This window comes from Patella vulgata, chromosome 7, assembly GCF_932274485.2.
Source record: "Patella vulgata chromosome 7, xgPatVulg1.2, whole genome shotgun sequence".
NCBI classification, from domain to species: Eukaryota; Metazoa; Mollusca; class Gastropoda; family Patellidae; genus Patella; species Patella vulgata.
In genome coordinates this window covers 9,063,734-9,084,240 of record NC_065885.2, presented here as the reverse complement: position 1 = coordinate 9,084,240, position 20,507 = coordinate 9,063,734, and the positions used below count along the sequence as shown (strand labels likewise).

The following is a 20,507-nucleotide window of genomic DNA, read 5'->3' as shown; positions in this document are numbered from 1 at the left end:
AAATATATATTTTATGTACCTACAAGACTGGTTATATTAACAATACATAGTTTGATGACCAATTTATACATAATATAACATTATATGACATATTGTTATATCACATGGTATAAGTTATTGTTCTATAATTACCTATAACCATCAGACAGTATAACAAGTAATTAATCAGACAGAGAAACAACACACCATTGTCTGATATTATATGTAATGCATTATAGCCATTGACCTATGACCTGTCTTGTATCAGTTGTGATTGACACAAGACATGTCTCTCATTAACATCTGATTGTAAGTTTCAGTAACTAATAGGACATTTAATTTGTATTGAATGGTTCATTATAGCTTCTGTTCAACTGTCAATCAAAGTCTGTTACTAAGAAATTGAAGAAATAAATGATTCTCTTGTTTGATCAAGGGGTGCAGGTTCACAAATGGAATATTTGTTTCTGAACCATCTAGGCCTATTTATGCCTTAAAATGTGCTATGAGTGGAATTTGACTTGACAGCCTATTCTTATTGTGAATTCCAACTGACAAGGAAAATGAAATGAAATGAAATGGGGTTTAACGTCCTACTGTTCTGCTCCTAAACTGGGCTAATGAAGACGGGCATACGCCATACAGTGTGCTATGAGGGAAATTTTGCCCGGGCAGCGGCGCTACGGCCTACACTTATATCGAATTCCAACTGCCAAGGGATCTTTTACGTGCACGCCTATATGTACACGGGACCTCGGTTTTTCGACCCATCCGAACAACTAGAAAGCTGTCCTTGTCAGGCCCTCCGTCCTGCATCACTGACAAGGGGAAACCACGCTGGAAAATCTGGATGAACTTTCTCGGCCAATGCAGGGATCGAACACCTGACCTCCAGGCTAGCGAGCCAGCGTCTTACCCACTTAGCCACGTGATCCCCCAACTGACAAGGGTTCTTCATGTGTACACCAATGTATACACAGGACCACCAAATGACTATACATTGTACCCACACTGATCAGCAGTGAATTTTCGCTAGGCCACCACTACAATCACTGATAATAGGATGACATCGATGCAACTTAATGAGTCCCAAATATTAACTTTTTTCTTCCGTCAAATTAAATTCTAAAACATTTTTTTCATTTATTGGAAAAATAAATAAAGACGTTTGAATTGTTTGTAGGTAAAAATCATTTCCTATTTAGTGTAAATGGGTATTAAAATAAGTAAAATTCACCATTTAGCCCGAATCAGTAACGTCTTATGTAAACAATCCACGCACTATTGAGCCAATGATTGACGCCGCGTGGTGATGTGACGTCACGTGTCGAAACAGTCATCTGTAACAGAGATATTAAAAGATCTCTGTGAAACAGATTGCATTGTCCCTGGAAAATCCTAAGCTACAGCCTTATTTCAAATTGCAACTGTTAACAGTTCTTTAACTGACATGCTGACATGTACACAAGACCTTGTGTTCGTACAATCTGATCGACTTGATGTTGTTTATTGTCAGACAGGAACCCTGTCTTTAAAGTTACAATTTCATATTTTGAAGTTATATTTTTAAAATTTATTAAAATAAAGCCTTAAAATAGATGATATCTATAAACAGCCCTACCTTGTTAAAGAATAATCCTAATAATAATATAATTCACTATTTGCAGTTGAGAAATTGGCAAAAATATCATTTTCAACTTCAAATTCAAATGTTTGAAGATAGCTATTCCATGGGGGGAATAGGAAAACAAGGGAGGTAATTGTGTTATTATTTCCTGTGTCAATGATTTTTAAGTGTGGGAAATAATGCCTATGATCGTATAATAGTGAGTTGATAACCTATTGAGCAAAAAACAAAGAAATAATTATGTTTTGACTTTCTTAGAAAATATGAAATTCTCGCTTTAATAAAATTGTCTTTTACCATGGGTTTAATGTTTTACATTATTCCTGCATTAACCTGCTAATGAAGACCGGGATACACCATGCAATGTGCTATGAGAGAGAAAAATAAATAGGGTCATTTTGGGACTAACATATGATTCAATTTAATTTCAATAATTCCCTTGCACGTAGGGTTTTTTTTAGCAGTGGGAGGAGATCGGAAAACCCAGAGAAAACCCATGAGGTTGGACAGACGACCCTTGCCACGGACAACCTGGGAATCGTAGGGTGTTTTAGCAGTGGGAGGAAACCGGAGAACCAAGAGAAAACCCATGCGGTTTGACAGACGACCCTTGCCACGTACAACCTGGGAATCGAAACCATGCCACTTGACCGCCTGAGTATTGTGGCAGTGCTTAACTCACTGCTCCTCTCCTGTCTTTAATAAGATTATCTTCAACCAAGTAATCCTTAATACTTTCTCTATTCTCCCCCACCCCCCTCCCAACACCTCAAAATACATGAAATGGGGTTTAGAAGATGGGCTAATGAAGATGGGCATACGCCATACAGTGTGCTGTGAGGTAAATTTTTCCCGGACAGCCATGCCACGACCTACTCTTATATCAAATTCCAACTGGCAGTGGATCTTTTACATGCACGCCAATGTGTACACGAGACCTTGGTTTTTGGTCCCATCTGATCAACTAGACAGCTGTCCATGTCGGGCCCTCTGCCCTGCATCACTGATAAGGGGGAAACCACGCCAGAAAATCCTGATGAACTTTCTCGGCCAACACCAAAATAAAATAAACAAAAGGCGTTTAAGGTACCTATATTTAATTTAATATTTTATTATCATAAGACAGTTAATGGACACTCTTGCATTTGAACTAATTTAGCCAAGTAACAATAAAGCATACAGAGAGAATTGTACATGTAAATCTAGTTACTACTAGCCAAGGGGAGATAATCACAAGCATTTACCTAATATTAACTATCCTATAATCAATAATATTAATAATCACTAGGGGGAATTCAACAAGGTCAATTACAGATCCTTAAAAATATCATGCATGTGCTTCTTGAGATACGTTGTAATGAAAATTAGTCGGAGTTCGCCAATATGAAAATGGAGTTCCTTAAACAGCTAAGTGAGTACATGTAAAACATAACTAAAATTTATAAAATTGTGATAATAAATTTAAACATAATATTTAATATGTAAAAAATAGCAAAAAAAGAATGAGATAGCTCTCATTGTCGTGAATTTCTCACTAAAAATTATTTTTAAATCTGAGAAAAGATTGCAAATCTAGGGAAAGATACTTTTTTAAAATATTTTTTTTCAAAATCAAGTCTTAGTGAGAAAAGATGAAAAAAATCTGAGTTTGGGTCATTTGGTTGGTTTTTCTTTTTTCTAATTATTAAAAACACACCTCCAAGTCTCAGATCTTTGTGTTTAGTAAGAAAACACATAGCAAAAACATTCAGAGGCCAATTTCTTAGTTTCCTTATTTCTATGTTTTAATTATAGATCGTGGATTGAGAGTCAAAAAGGTCTACGAAATTCACTTCTTTTTTTTTTCTATTTTTCAAAATCAGAATTTCCCTGCACGTCTTAAGAAACACAAGATCTTTTGTACGCTATTTCAATGTGACGTTTCTATACAATATCGTGATTCTTAACGTAATTCGTGTTTTGGCACTCAACAATTTGATCAAAACTCGGATACAACCTTTTGAATCTGCAGTGAGGCTGTCCACCGGTTAAATCTCCCAAAATCAAGGAAAAAAGAAGGGCGACGATGTCCAAATATAATTGTCCTTAAAATTGACCATAATAAAAACAGAATGTACATTGAGATATTTATATAAATATTATTTAAAAATTTTCTACATAATAACATGTTAAAAATCACAACTTCCTAATTAAACAGAAATTCTATTTCTCCATCAGAATTATTTTATTTTTAATTAGTAAGTATTAGGTTTAGTTTTCTTATGTTGTATAACCTTTCGACTTGATTTAAAAAAATTTAGACTCAAATATTTTCAAGATTGTTTCTTTTCTTTTGTTAAAATTTGTACTACTAATTCCTCCAAAAACGCAAAAAATATTTCAATTTAAATTTTTCTGAATACCACTTCGGGCTATATAAATACTAACAGTTTTCCTCAACAAGGCCTCTATACAATAAGCTTGGCAATCTAACTTTGAAAAACAAACTTATCAGAGTCACCGTGGTATGATACAGGTAAAGGAAATTGAATAAACTAAACCATTACCAGTTGTAGTCATAACAACCATAGTCACCATATATGGTTAGCAAAGTTATGAGTAATACTCGTACTCATTAACCATTGCTACACTCCTGTTTTGTACATGTATCAACAATAATATTCAATAATCCATATTGTATTCATTGTAGTGACCTCTAGGGTGCTTTGTTTCCAATTCAGGGCCTATTTAATCAGAACGAATGTGCAGGCTTACTTTTACGTAGGTGGAGCTTACAGAGTTCCAAGAAAATTCAATGGATGAACGTGGTTTTAATAATAAATTGGACTAGATTAATCTTTCTCCTTGGTCCAGTCCACAACTAAGTTAGTCACCCAGCCTTGGTATAGACTTAGCTATGATTGTCATACTACCATCCCTATAGAATAGAGACTAACCAATACCCATTACTTGTAGTACATTGTGCTTGTCAATACGACAATTACAGCACAATCCTTAACAAGGACGTCCCAACACAGTTGTGGTCAGAAGAGTTGATACCCTTGGTACAGACTTAGCTATGATTGTCGTAGCACCATCCTTAAAGAATACAGACTAACCAATACCCGTCATGCTTTTCAATACGACAATCACGGCACAATTGTACCCAGGACGACTAATGCAGTAGTAGTGGGCAGAAGAGGTGACAATGTGTGATGTAATAAGGAACATTTAAATATAAGCCAATAATAATGATCAAATATAATAGTAATTTTAAAAATTCACATAATTAAAGTAGCTAGTACAAATGTTTATCAAAACAACAAATGAAGTCATCTACAGTTCTTCTGGTTGAGATTCAACTAAAATTACATACTAGTGCTCGATCGAATACCCTTCAAAAATATTATAAAACCAAGTTTCAAACAGTACAAGGCTAAGTATTAAAAATTTAACAAAATTCTGGAAAACATACAGGCATTATGTGTGGTCTAAAGGTCAATGTCATGCTCAAAGATCATTTAACAACTTAAAATACAGATACTATCTCGCATGTGCATTTTAATGAAATCATCCCGCACGTCCAATAATTCATCTAGTATAAATAATAAGACTATTGGCACAATGCCCAAATTATTCTTTGAAATAATTATACCCAAACATCAAAGGATGACCCAATCATCAAAGGATGATGTCACATCTGTATTTTAAGTGTAATTAAATAGTCAAGTGCGAAACATGTGTCCAATATTTCAACTAGTATAAATAATGAGCGCCTAGCACATTGCTTGTACCACTATTTGAAACAATGGTACGCCAACATCAAAGGATGATGTCACATCTGTATTTTAATAACACTTAAGATCTGACATATGAGGTACTGTTTTGTTCTAATGCCAGCATCCTTTGATTACCTTTTCTGATAATTAAAAGAAAAAGATTAACTAGGTTATCAAATTTATTTGGAGAAAAAAACACTCAGATTATTACACTTGCCATTTGTGCAACTAACCGAGTCAATATTTGACTAGTGAAGTTTGATCATTTTTAAACCATTGATCAATTTTTTCAAGGCATGGCCTATAATTGCAACTAATCATTATAGAAATTTGTTCTTATTATCGAAAATATTATCAACTAATTATTTCAGAAATTTGTTCTGATTATCGAAAACATTTTCAAAGGTGTTTGAATATACGTCATACTCGAAGAATTTCTATCAACTAATTATTTCAGAAATTTGTTCTGATTATCGAAAACATTTTCAAAGGTGTTTGAATATACGTCATACTCGAAGAATTTCTATATTTTGTTAAAACTGTTTGAAGTAGAATTGCATGTAATTCCCTGAATTACTAAGCAAGGTATTATTATTATTACTATAGTCTAGTATAGAATGGGTTCGTAGGAAATGTTTTAAATATGGAGATCAAAAATACCAAGTGCATAATAAAAAAAAAAAAATCAAAAAAAATCAGCAGTTAATGCAAACAAAAAGCTCTGATGCATTAAATTAAAACAACATTTAATTCTTCCCCGTTCTACATTCTAGCTTGGCATTAAAATACCAGATTCAATTTAAATTAACACTTTTCCCCCATCTTAAATTCAAAATATTTCGAAAAAATCTGAACCCTCACACTCAGGCAAATGAAATAAAAATAATAAACTAAAAAAACAAAATAAACTATAATTACAATGTTTTATATCCAACTCACTTCTAAAGTGTACAAAATGGTGACTTGATATTTTACAAACTGGATTTTCATTTCTTAATTTAATGATACTCCACAAAAAAACTGTATTACATGAATTGATAATTTACAATTTGAATTTCAGATTTAGTTTTAGCAATTTTAACGCAGAGATGGAAGGCCTACAATCACTGAAGCAACAAGTAACATGACAGTTAAGCCAACAATTCAATAATTAACAGGACATTTTACAAGGGCATAAATTATGTACGGCACTACTGGCTTGGCCACATGGATTACAAAACACAACTACTAGCTCTCTTAAAACTAGAAATCAGACAATCTGTATCAAAAATTGAAATTATATCCACTTACTATCCTTTCCATCATAAAAGTTCTGCTAAAATGGTATCAACGAAAACAGTTACCTCTGGTGACTAGTGGCGTCCATTTCAGAAGGATTTTTCATAAGGATTTGGTTTTACTTAGTATGATAAATATTGCGTTTAAATCTTATTAAGCTTAATGGAGAGGAAATATCTAAATTTATTTCAAACTTAGAAAAAGATTGCCTGATCTGCTTTAATGTTGAAGATCGCATGTGAAATAATGTTTGTAATGCATGTGTCAAAGACAGTAGTTTCACGTGGAACAATCGTGGACTTTAAGCCATTCATCACAAAACAAAAATGGCAAACTCGTGAAGTTATATATATATCTTAATCTATATATAGACATCAAAAGATCCTGCCTGGTTTTTTATTCAACTCTTTAGAGACAAAGAGAGACAAACAACTGAATAAAAAGAAAGACAATTGTGTTGTATTTCACTGATAATACACGATTATAAATTGATAATATTTCAAGATTAAGAAATGACTAAATGAACATAATATCAAAGTTGAATATTTATTATTACGGTAATTGAATATCCATACATTTGGTCACAATCTAAATAGTGTCAGGATAAAATCACCATACATAGCTTTTAAATAAAGGGCTAGGCAGTTGAGTAATTAATGTCAGTTTGCTGGCTAGGAACACATTTAATGTCACAAAGTAACCATTTCAGATTATTAATAGTAATATATCGTTTACGTCACTGATACTCGCCAAGCCAGACACAAGGTCTGTGTCTGCACCGCATCTATGTAGATCGTACAAGTTAGATCAACGTATAGGCATATTACATTCTGCATGGTAATCATAAGGTCAAAAGCATTAAATAGTTCTTTCTAAATGATGAATCTCTAATCTTGTTCCTCGTTTTCTCCCGAGACATCGGAGGTCCAGAGCGTTAGATTATCACGGAGAAGCTGCATTATTAATGTACTGTCCTTATAATCCTCTTTACTTAGACCGTCAAGTTCAGCTATCGCAGCGTCAAATGCTTCCTTGGCTAAGCAACATGCCTTATCTGGTGAATTTAGGATTTCGTAGTAAAATACAGAGAAATTTAGTGCAAGACCGAGACGATTTGGATGTGTTGGTTGCATCTTGTCCTTCGCAAGATCATACGCCTCAAGATAGGCAGACTGGGCATTATCTATGGCAGCTTTTCGGGCATCTGCTTCAGCAAATTCAGCAATATACCTAAAGTAATCTCCCTTCATTTTCAAGTAAAAAACTTTAGCATCGTCGGCTTCAACGTTGGGCAATAAATCTTGGTCTAACAGTTCTAGTACTTCTCTACAGGTTTTATTCAGCTCATCTTCAACATTCTGTCGGAATTTCTTGGCGATTTCTTTCCTTTTCGGCGTCTCGGCTTTATTTTCAATCATGCATATCACTCTCCAAGACGATCTTCGGGCTCCAACAACATTTTTATAAGCTACTGAAAGTAAATTTCTCCTTTCCGAGGACAGTTCTTTTTCGCTTTTCGTAACCTTTTTCATGGCCGTTGCCATATCATCATATCTCTCCGCCTGCTCGGCTAATTTAGCCCACTGAATATTATCTTCGGTTTCCTTACACTTGTCGGGCATCTTGGTTGGTTTTTAGGTTTTAAAATTAGAGGAAAATATCAAAATAGCTAGTAGTTTTTAGTCTGTAGTTTTAATACAAACCCGGTAATTTAGAGAAGATGGCCGCCTTCTTGATAGTTCATTTGTTCCTACTTGATTACCCAGCCGCTAAAAATAACATTGAAATAGACATTGGCAATGGTTGTCTGGACAACTGAGATTAAAATCGACCGATTTCTTGACACGCGCAGTGCGGCGTCTTTCCAGGAGTTGCTTCCCTTCCACTGAATTTACCGTTATGACAGCTAAAAATAGTACGTTGATTTATTCTGCCCGAATCGTCACTCAACAAGTATTTCTACTCAAACGGAGAATGAATCACCGATAAACTAGCGCGAGTTGTAATTCTAGAATAAATAGAATATATATGATGTATTATGATTGCCCTTCTCTTTTACATCAATGAATAAATATACAGCATACAGAAATTTATTGTCGGTGAGATTAGGCTTATTATAATGTTATATTGTTTCATGTGTTCAATTCGAATGACACATAAATAAAAGTCTATCTATTACAATATATTGCGTAATGTAGTTTTTGTATATTAATACACGTTATGTCCCAACATTCTACAATAAAGGTTATAAAGAGTTTAAGATAATACACAACCACAATATTAGCCGATTTCATTAAAACTTATGTTAAAAAGTTAGGCCTACAAAAGTAGCCCACTTTCATCAAGAACTAGTTTAGTCTAAGTAAAATCTGACTATTCAAATCATCAATTTGAAGTTATGGTCCTTTAATTTAAAGTTTACACAACGCCACCTTTATGTGTTTAACACAAATAAAGAAATGACTCTCCTATCGTGTTGGTTACGTACAAGCCATGCGCGTGTACAAAGGGTGGGGATGGGCCCAAAATGGAAATGAAATGAAATGAAATGGGGTTTAACGTCCTACTGTTCTGCTCCTAACATGGGCTAATGAAGACGGGCATACACCATACAGTATGCGATGAGGGAAATTTTGCCCGGGCAGCGGCGCTATACGGCCTACACTTATATCGAATACCAACTGCCTAGGGATCTTTTACGTGCACGGTGCACGCCAATATGTACACGGTACCTCGGTTTTTCATCCCATCCGAACGACTAGACAGCTGTCCTTGTCAGGCCCCCCCATCCTGCATCACTGACGAGGGGAAACCACGCCGGAAAATCTGGATGAACTTTCTCGGCCAATGCAGGGATCGAACACCCGACCTCCAGGCTAGCGAGCCAGCGTCTTACCCACTTAGCCAGGGATGGGCCCAACCAGGCTGTATATTATTCCACAATATACCCTTTCTTCCTCAGCAATATGCCTTCTGTTGTAAATATTTCCACAATGTACCTTTTTTACCTCAATATGCCTTCTGTACTTTTTCACATCCCAACCCCTTGTGACAGGCGCGTATCCGGCGCACGCCCCCCACCCCCATTTTTTGCGGTGGCGAACAATATTTTGCTAAAATATATATTCTCGCGGGAAAGGAATTAACAGTCAATTTAGGTTGGAAATCGTAATTTACTCCGAAACGAGCCGGTTGGTGACTTGGTTGATTGCCCGGCAGTCCGCCCACCGAGGGCCGGGCTTCGCACTACCGAGTTTGGCCAGCCCCCCCCCCCCTTCTGAAAATCCTGAACCCGCCCCTGTGTGATCCCGGGTCTGAAATGTTTTGAAAGTTGCATGGCCTTTAACGTCATAATTTGGAGTATATCTGGGGTAACTGGTGGTCACTTTGCATTATATCATGTCTATTAATTGTGTGTTCTCAAAATAATTTGTCAGTGAAAATAATATCCGTTGTCATAGTCGAAGGATAAAGAGGAAGCGAGGGAGAGAGTGTTTGACGTCCACTGGACACAAACTAGGTCATTTCGGGACTAACATATGGTTCAATTTTATTTGAATAATTAGCTTGCGCGTAGGGGTCTTTAGCAGTGGGAGGAAACCGGATGACCCGGAGAAAACCCACGAGGTTGGACAGGCGACCCTACTCCTGGTCACGTACAACCGGGGAATCGAAACGACTCCAGTTGACCAAATGACAGACCTTATGATGAAGGATGAAGAAATATTTTTCAAAGAGTTAAAGAAATCTTTTTATTTTTTGTCATTCAGCGAATAACGTCAAACAAACAAACGTAAAACGCAATGCTGCTGTTTTAGCCTCGCTCCACTCTAATCGTTTTCATATATTATTATTTTTTTTTACAGCATATTTGTAGTGCGCTCTTTCATATAACATGTTCAGGGGCACTTTACAAAGTGACAACGTAATCATAAATAAACAACAAGATTATGGACATGTTAACGATTGTATACAGAGTCAGTTAAAAGCCTGATTTATTAAAGTTGTTTTTTAAAAAGAATATAGAGATGTACAACATCTTAAACTAAATGGTAGATTATTCCATAAAACAGGTGCTTGATAACTATATAAAAGAGTGCTGAGCATAAGAGACTAGTTGAACAGTTTGGGGCTTTAAAAGTAGTTTATCTGATATACGTAATGTTTGGCCAGGTGTATAAAGTTCTTAAAGATCTGAGAGGTAAACAGGAGCTAAATTATTTAAACATTTAAAAGTAAGTAATAAAATCTTAAAATCAATTCGATATTTAAAAGGTAACCAGTGTAAATTATATAAAACAGGAGTTATGTGATCACATTTCTTAGTTAAAGTAACAAGTCTAGCTGCAGTATTCTGTACTTATTGTAATTGATCTATAAGCTTTAAAGGTAAACCAACTAAAAGTGAATTAAAGTTATCTAATCGAGAAGTGACCAGAGAATTAACAAGTGACTTAGTGGCCTCTACAGTTACAAATTTACGTATTTTACCTATATTTCTGATATTAAAATAGCACAATTTACAGATATTATTTACTTGAGCTCCCATAAGCATAAAACTATCAAAGATTGCGCCAATATTACGAGCAGAATAAGATGGAAATATATCACAATTACAAATTACAACAGGGGGGTTATCATGTGCAAATTTACATAATTGTTGCCTTGAGCCTAATAACAGATATTCGGTTTTATCATCATTCAATTTTAGAACGTTCTTTGACATCCATTTTCTAATTTCACTAATACAGTTCTCAAGTTGCAATTTTGAAAAATTGAAAGAAGATGGACAAATTGTTCTATATTTTATAAATAAAACTTAAGTTAGAGACAGGTCTGTAATTTTTAAAACATTAGGATCCAGTGTTGTCTAAATGAGCACAAATCTTGCCTCAGATTTGATAAGATTCTCGGGTAATCACCAAGACCTCACGCCAAATTTGACGTTGTCTCCATCTTGGACCCCTCGCCCCCCCCCCCCCCCCTAAATGCTCAAATTTATGATTACGCCCCTGCAAGCCAGTCCAATCGAAATAAAGTTTTTATTATCTACACGTGTAATTAAACAACAGTCTGTACATTAAAATAGTGGGTCACATCCTTTTTTTTTAAAAATTTTGCCATAAAGGTAAACGACCTAGTTTGTTGTGACTCAGTGGCACTCGGCAAACCTCAAATGGAGGGCAGGCTACCGGAATCTGCTGGGGTGTGCCGAGTTACTCAGTAGTTATGGCTTTAGCACGTCTATCGAGTACCGAGTTCGATTCCGGTCTTGGCCGAGATAATTCCTCGGGATTTTCCAGTCCATCCTGCCCTCACCCCACCAGAACGAAAGGCCCGGCAAGGATAACCATACCGTCGTTTAAATCATGAATGGGACGAAAACCCGAAGTCCGCGTGTACGTAACAAGTACAGCTGTCTAGTCGTTCGGGTGGGACGAAAAACCGAGGTCCCGTGTATACATTGGCATGCACGTAAAAGATCCCTTGGCAGTTGGAATTCGATAGAAGACTGGGCCATAGTGGCGCTGCCTGGGCAAACTTTACCCTGTAGCACACTGTATGGCGTATTGCCGACTTCATTATCCCAGTCGGAGCAGAACAGTAGGCCGTTAAACACCCCATTTCATTTTCATTTTGCATTAACATGAGTTAAGCGTGTATGAGGGTGTCGGGGGGGGGGGGGTAGTTTACGTAATTAATCGAATGAACTGTACACCAAGAACAACAAAAAACCAACAACCCAGAACAAACGCTGGTATACAGTGTTCTATTTTTGTCGATTTACTGTCTTTTTATGCCATAAGGTGGGTCGGTAGGTATTTGGAGTACAATACAACAGATTAGCACCCTAGCAGATGGTAGTATGTGTGTAAAACCTTCAATAATTCATTGTCAATAATTACCTAATTTATTGATTAACAAAATGTCGTGTAAGATACATTATGTAAGATTTAGATAAAGAGCTAGCCGTTCTTGCTATAATAGCTCAAAAATAGATAATGCAAAATGAATATATTGAAATGTTATTCAAATTACTCTATTCTGAGCGAAGGTATTAGCCTTTGAGGATTTGACAAGATGTGTGCATTGATTGTAACCAATGTTACTGATTATTTGAAGTTAAGCCTTGTTTCTCCAGAGAGTTGGCAATGGTCTTGTATCAGCTAGATACGTATCAGTGTTAAGCCCGTTTTCACTGATTATTTTTGTCAAAAGTATCGAGCAATCAAACTACACACTAAGTTTCATCACTCTCTATCAGATAGAATCAAGATTATCTTGTCCCAAAGCATCGACCAATGAAATTGATTAGCTCTGATTAGCTTTAGCTTGAAATGTTACTCATTGAAATCAGTCAAGACATTCACCTAATGAACATTTACATCAGGTTTAAACATTCTACCTCAATTAAAAGCAGAGTTTTTATGTTCCAAAGTCTTGACCAATCAAATTGCTTATGCTCCTTAGCCCAGGAAGAAAATTCGCACAATCGAACTTAGTCAAGGTAATGATATAATAAATCTATATTCAGAGTTTCATCGCTCTCACTTCATTATAACCAAAGTTATCGTGCCCCTAAGGTATCAACCACTCAGATTGCTTATCTCTGCTTATGTCTGTAAGCAGACAATGTTCATCATCGAACTCCATCAAGGGATTCACCTAATGAATGCCTACACCAAGTTTGACATTCTACATCAATTAGAAGGAGAGTTATTGTGTTCCAAAGTCTCGACCAATCAAATTGCTTATCGCTCTGCTTACCCTCAGCAGAAAATGTTCATTATCGAATATAGTTATGGCATTGATGTAATAAAGCTATACACCAAGTGTCCTCACTCTCACTTAATTAGAACTCAGGGTTATCGTGTCCCAAAGCATCAACCAATCAAATTGCTTATCTCTGCTTACCCTAAGCAGAAAATGCTCATCTTCGAATTCCATCAAGATATTGACCCAATAAACACTTACACCAAGTTTGAACATTCTAGCTCAAATAGAAGAAGAGGTATTGTGTTCCAAAATCTTGGCCAATCAAATTGCTTATCACTCTGCTTACCCGTATTGATGTAAATAAACTATACACCAAGTTTCATCACTCTCACTTAATGAGAACTAAAGTTATCGTGTCCCAAAGCATCAACCAATCCAATTGCTTATTTCCGCTTTCCGGAAAATGCTCATCTTCGAAATCCATCAAGGTATTGACCTAGTAAACACCTACACCAAGTTTGAACATTCTAGCTCAATTAGAAAGAGAGTTATTGTGTGACGGACAGACAGACAGTCAAACAGACGGACGGACAGACGGACGAACCAATTTTAATAGTCCCCCGCTTTCTCCGAAAAGCAGGTGACAATTATTGAAAACAAGAGTAGCCCCCCCTTTTACTAAAAGCTTATTAACCAACGTTATTCCTCATGCCACAAAAATCTATCTCTTTTAGAAAGTCCAGTATTCTGCTACAGAGACCCGCTGGGTCAAATGTCCACAGGTTTGACGCCCACTCGACACAGACTAGGTCACTTTGGGACTAACACACCCACGAGGTTGGACATGGGGTTTAACGCCCACTCAACACAAACCATGTCATTTCGTGATTAACATTTGGTTCAATTTTATTTCAATAATTCGCTTGCGCGTAGAGGTCTTTAGCTGTGAGGGAAACCGGAGGACCCGGGGAAAACCCACGAATTTGAACAGTCGGCCCTATTCCTTGTCACGTACGACCGGGGAATCGAAACCACGCTAAATGACCCAATGATATACCTTATATATCTTTGAGATGCTTGCACTAAGTCACAATAAGCTTGTTACTGAAATTAGGAATAGGCAAGGTATTTATAAATATCATAATGATAACTGACATGACTTGAATTCTACATCTGTGTAACTATATATGATTTAAAACGATTATACGATAATAGCCTAATAATTATAATAAAGTTCAGCTGAAGAAATTAAAATATAAACACGAACGGAAATTCGCAAATAAAGTGAAATGTAATTGAGCATGGTTGATCGTTCAGTTTGTATTTGTAAGACACTGTAGACAGTAAGATAACGCAATCTTCTTCTACTAAACCTTTGCCATTGTTTGGTTCACCGTGGTTCCACCTGTTGATATCTGGAGTCGAACCATCGACCCACACCATCTTACCCTCTATATCTATATCATTCATCCCTATCCAGTAAATGCCACCTGAAAACAGGAGAGAAGACAATCAACACGAATTGGTCATTTTAGGACTAACCAGGCCCGTAACTAAGGGGGGGGGGGGGTCGAAGCCCCCCTGCGAACAAATTGTCGACTATAAAAACAATAGATATCCATTGTCCGTCAATTTTACAGCACCCCTGAGCATTGGCGTAGGAGCTCAAAGTAATTCAGGGGGGCATAAGAGAAAATTGCCCGAAATCAATACCGTTTTTTCGGGCATACATATCATAAGAGAGCTTCGGGTATATTTTCGGGCATGCAGTGGACAAGAAAAAGACGAGAAAATACTTTTCGGGCTGTGTGGATCTCATAGAAATAAGTTAGTTATATTTTTTCTCTAAACGTTAATAGAAAAAAAGGTCGTCGAATTTGTCATTGCCTATGCCCCTGAGAACACTTCCCACCCCCTTGTTGCGCTAAGCTAGTTACGGTCCTGGGACTAAAATGTACGCTTAGTTTATTTCATTAATCCGTATGGGCGTATCAGTCTTTAAAATAAAGATGTGACGTCACCCATTGATGTTGGCGTACTATTATTTCAAATAATGGTACGGGCCATGTGCCAAACGTACATTATTGATACTATTATGTATTTCATTAAATTGCACGTGCTGGATAGTGTCTGTATTTTAAGTTGTTTAATGGTCTCGTGCGTAATAAATAACGTGTCAGATACATTATGGAAGATTAGATAAAAATTCCCGAAGTTTACTCTGTGTTTCGACTAAAATCGTCGATTTAGGACTTAAAATGTCGGTCAACTAGCTTAGTGTCTGTTCTCAAGAGGAGCTAACTGTAGACAGACAGCCTAAGTTAAGTATGTACTAAAGTCTGTACGATTAAAAACATAGTCTCGATCATCCTTTTCATGATTAAATTATGAATGGAAGTCGAGCAGCAAATGAGGTCATAATCCAGTAAATAACACAGGCTAGCAATGCCATCGAGAGTAGATTATGGTCTGGATAAGTTAATTAATGTCTAATTAACAATTTAGATAACATTTAAGGCCTGTATCACTTTGGTCTTAAAGCAGTAACGAGGTCTGGGCATAACAAGACGAGTCACTTCAAAAGATAACTTTACTAGCGGCCATGTTGTACAGACTACATACGTAAGTAGAACGTGTATGGTAATTAGGTCACATGATATTATAATGCGATCACATGCTACATCTCCCTTCTTTTAGTGTTTACCTTTAGGTTGAAATAAAACATGTAGAAATGTATATATCATGTGAACAAGTAAAACAAACAGTCTGTAACAGTTAAACTTTATGTTATTTAACATGAACATAGAACTATAAATCAAATGTCTTATTGTTTAGTGTCACACATAGGTATCAAGGCTTGTTAGTCCATCACGTAGTCTTTAAAACGCTGCGGTTGCTGAATAACTCTACCAGACCGAGTTACTCGTTGTTCACGATTCTAGGTAACACACTGAGGTGGAATATCAGGAACTTTGACAGGTGGTCTAGGAATTGCTGAGCTATCCACAGAAGGTTGGTTGGACTCTAGCGGAGGAGAGATATTGAAGCTAACACCAGATTTCCGTAAATGACGTCGATTTCTATGGATCTATTGTCCTCAGTAACCACGTTGTATGATCGCGCGTTTACATTTCCGGTTACTTTGGCTTTAAGCCAGGTCTGTCCACGAGTCTGACCTTGAGGTTGAACTTGCACCACATCCCCTTTCCTTAGTGGAGGTAGGTCTCTAGCACTCACGTTGTAGTACTTCTGACGTTTCTTTTCATGACGTAGTTTGGAAGAAAAGTTAGATACCTGTGGTTTTAGGAGTTTTTTGGTAGTTGGTAACAGTGTTCGAGTTCGTCGACTCATTAAGCGTTGTGCTGGACTGGCTGCAATGCCTTGAGTTGGTGTGTTGCGAAAATCCAGGATTGCAAGATACGGATCGGGGATTTTGCTGTTTTGACGGCTTGCTCTGCTTTACCGTTACTCTGGGGAAATCCATGTGATGAAGTGTTAGTCTTGAAATTCCAGAGTTTGCTGAATTTAAGTAATTCTTCAGAGGTGTAATATGAAGCGTTGTCCGAGAAGAAAGCTTCAGGAATACCATGTCTAGCGAATTGGGATTTTAGTTTACGAATGATTGTAGCACTGTTAGTAATTTCAAGATAGGCCAACTACCAGAAATTTGAGTAGTAATCTACAGTAATCAAATAATTATTACCGTCAAAAGTGAAAACGTCACTACCTACTTTGGTCCATGGTTGACTTGGTAGGTCGTGTGGATGGAGAGTCTCCTTCTGTTGCTTCATAACAAAGGATCGGCAGATATCACACTTGTCAACAAAGCTCTGCGACAACATCCTTCAATACCAACATGAGAAGCATGTATCCGTTGTAGCATATCACGTCTCAGTGACTGTGGAATGACAATTTGTTGACCTTTGAGAATAATTCCATTCTCCACAGTTAACTCATCACGGATGTTAAAATATGGTACCACTGCTGGGTGTAAACTGTCTTTATGCTCTGGCCAGCCTCTTTGGATAACCTGACTAACAGCTTGTAGGCCGTTGTCAGTTATTGTGTGGTCTTTAACATCTTGTAGACGTGTAGAAGTAATTGGGAGATTTGAGACTTGGTTGACGTTTTCCATTTCAATTGCAAAGGAGCTCGGTTTATCGGGAAGCGGTGCTCGGCTTAAAGTGTCCGCTAAGTACATACTTTTTCCAGGATAGTATACAATAGTTGTGTCATACACTTGAAGGCGGAGTAACATTCTTTGCAATCGTTTGGGGGCTTTGTTGAGAGATTTCTTGGCAATGATTTCCAGTGGTTTGTGATCTGATTGTACTGTCACGTGTCATCCATACGTGTAATGATGAAACTTCTCGAGACCAAAAATCACCACCAATAATTCCTTCTCTATCTGCGCATATCTAGTCTCAGCGTCAGATAGAGTTCTGCTTGCGAATGCAACAGGCTGTCCATTCTGAAGAATTGCGGCCCCAAGCCCAGTGTCCGAAGCGTCGCACTGTAGCGTAAGTTCCTCTTTAGCATTGAAGAAGCGAAGAACGGGGTCTTTGCTCACCAGGGACTTGATTTGTTTGAAAGCTGCTTCCTGAGTGTTATCCCAGTGCCACAAAGTGTCTTTTAAGGTCAGCTGTCGCAAGGGCCCACACAGATCACTAAGCTGCGGTATGAACTTTCCCAAGTAGTTGACAAAACCTAACAGCCTTTGTACAGCGGCGACATCTGTAGGTTTAGGCATGTCGACTACCGCACGCACCTTTTCCGGGTCCATCTTTAGGCCTTTGTCCGAAATTACGTGACCCATGAATGTAACCTCAGGCCTTCGAAGTTTTACCTTGGCCAGATTCAGTTTAAGGTTTTTCTGTCGACAGCGTTCCATTAAGTTTTCCAAGTTTCTGTCGTGATCACGCGAGGCGTCGTCGTACGCGGCGCCTTCACCGTAGACAAGTTTGTCGTCATGTATAGATTTGACGCCTTTCAAACCTTCCAAGACTTGTTCCTGTCTTAGTTCATAGACTTCAGGTGCGCTTGAGATGCCAAACGGCATTCTACGCCATCGACACCGGCCGAAAGGTGTATTAAAGGTTGTTAAGTACGAGCTGTCGTCATCGAGTTTAACATGCCAAAATCCGTTTTTAGCATCAAGGGTAGAAAACACTTTGGCATTAGTGAGATCGGGCAATATATCTTCTTCAGTGGGTATCGGGTGGTAGCTACGTTTAATAGCAAGATTCAAGTCTTTTGGGTCAAGGCAAATTCTAAGTTTGTTTGGTTTCGACACTAAAACCATACTAGAAACCCATGGGGTCGGCTCAGTAACAGGAGCTAGGATATTTAAGTCGGTTAGTCTATCAAGCTCAATTTTGAGTTTGTCTTTGAGAGCGATTGGCACTTTACGAGGTGGGTGTACGACTGGAGTAACCGCAGGGTCAATATCAATCTTGTATTTACCCTCAAGTAGCCCCGTGCCCTTAAACACTGTAGGTAGTAGACAACTGATCTACAGAAATAGGTGAATGTATCTTAGCCGACTTAGAGTCACTCACAGAAAGAATGTTATCAAAGTTCACTTGTACTAGGTTCATGGCTTGAATAGCTTGAGCACCCAGAATTGGAGTACAAGATTTATCGTTAACAATCACAAAGTACGTTTTGTAACGTTTTCCGTCTTTAGGGTTTTGAAATTTAATAGAGCATTTCCCAGTTGGTTTGATTGTAGATTTGTCATAAAGAGAAAGCATTTGAGAGGTCTCTTGTATGTTATAGGAAGAGAGGTCACCAAGTTCATGAGATGGCATGACGTTACACGTAGCCCCACAATCTAATTGGAATTTTACATGTTTACCTTTTACCAACATTGTTGCAAATAAACGCTTAGGGAACCTCTGTTCAGTTACAGCATTAACTGCGCTATCGTCTGGGAAATAGTCAATAGTTTTTATTTCAAGGTATGTTTCGTCTTCTTCTGAAGATGAATTCACCGACACAAGATTTAATTTACGTAGTTTACGACACACTGAGGTAAAGTGATTTTTCTGGTGGCAATTATAACACTCAAGGCCAAATGCCGGACATTTATCACGTCGTTTTTCATGCTGCTGACCACAAAACTTACACGGTCGATCAAGTTGTTGTGACCTATTTTGGTTGTGTTTCGGAGTATGCTGTTTATAGGCTGTTGTTTTACTTCTATAGAACTTTGCTTGGTTGTCTGTCAGGCTTGTTTTTAACAGCATGAACAGTGGATAAAGGGCCATTTACTGTAATGCTTTGTTTCTTAGAAATTTCCGAAGCACGACAGATATGTATGCATTTGTCAAGGGTCCGATCAGCTTCTCTGAGTAGCCGTTCTCGGCGTTGTGAATCCTTAATGCCACAAACGATCCTATCTCGAACAAGGGAATCATTGAGTTCACCAAAGTTGCAAGTTGCTGCTAAAATACGTAAATCTGTCACGTATTTATCGAAACTCTCTGATTCCTGGTTACGCATGAAGAAATGGTAGCGTTCAACAGTCTCATTCTTTTTTGGATCACAGTGTTCGTCAAAAACACGAAATACGTCGTCCAGTGTACGCTCGGCTTCGGCGTTGCCAAATCAAGCGTTGAATATATTTCTCTGCCTTGAGGTCTAATTAAATATTTGAACAGTTTCAGTTTTAAGTCTTCTGGCTTGCCAATCATAGCTAATTCCATATATAGTATTAGCTCTTCCTTCCATTTTTTTCCAATGATCAGCAATATTACAAGCGTCCATATCAAGTTGTCTTGAAGGTTTAAGTATAGACATAGGCATGGCTTGTTGTTGTTGTTCTGTCATTATTGTGAAACAGGCAGCACAGATTTAATTTAGTCTGTGTTAGATTAATGCTGAAGGAGTACTGTATTTAGAAAACGGCACAGACTAAGGTAGCTTGATGAAGAAATTCACTGTGCGGTAGGCCTAATCCTAATGTAGATTTGGAAGTCTATAGACACAAAACAACTGTAGGTCGGTAGATTTCTTAAGACAGTTCCTAATTGATTAGCGTAGAGATCTCGAGGGTTCTATTCACAACTTCTGACACCATGTATCACTTTGGTCTTAAAGCAGTAACGAGGTCTGGGCATAACAAGACGAGTGACTTCAAAAGATAC

At 37.5% G+C, this 20,507-nt stretch overlaps 1 protein-coding gene and 1 long non-coding RNA gene across 3 annotated transcripts in view; one reads left to right on the top strand and one right to left on the bottom strand.

The window, feature by feature from the left end:
- Positions 1 to 2,686: 2,686 nt before the first annotated feature.
- LOC126828887 (14-3-3-like protein 1) lies at positions 2,687 to 8,416 on the bottom strand. The gene has a single exon (XM_050558967.2). It carries the CDS (start codon positions 8,262 to 8,264, stop codon positions 7,530 to 7,532), a length of 735 nt encoding a protein of 244 aa, XP_050414924.1. The 5' UTR covers positions 8,265 to 8,416; the 3' UTR covers positions 2,687 to 7,529.
- Positions 8,417 to 10,778: 2,362 nt separating this feature from the next.
- Positions 10,779 to 20,507, top strand: part of LOC126828904 (uncharacterized) — a 60,963-nt gene continuing 51,234 nt past the window's right edge. For both annotated transcript variants that reach the window (XR_007683289.2, XR_007683288.2), the window contains exon 1: positions 10,779 to 10,877. This is a non-coding gene — a long non-coding RNA (uncharacterized LOC126828904). The remainder of the gene's footprint in view (positions 10,878 to 20,507) is intronic.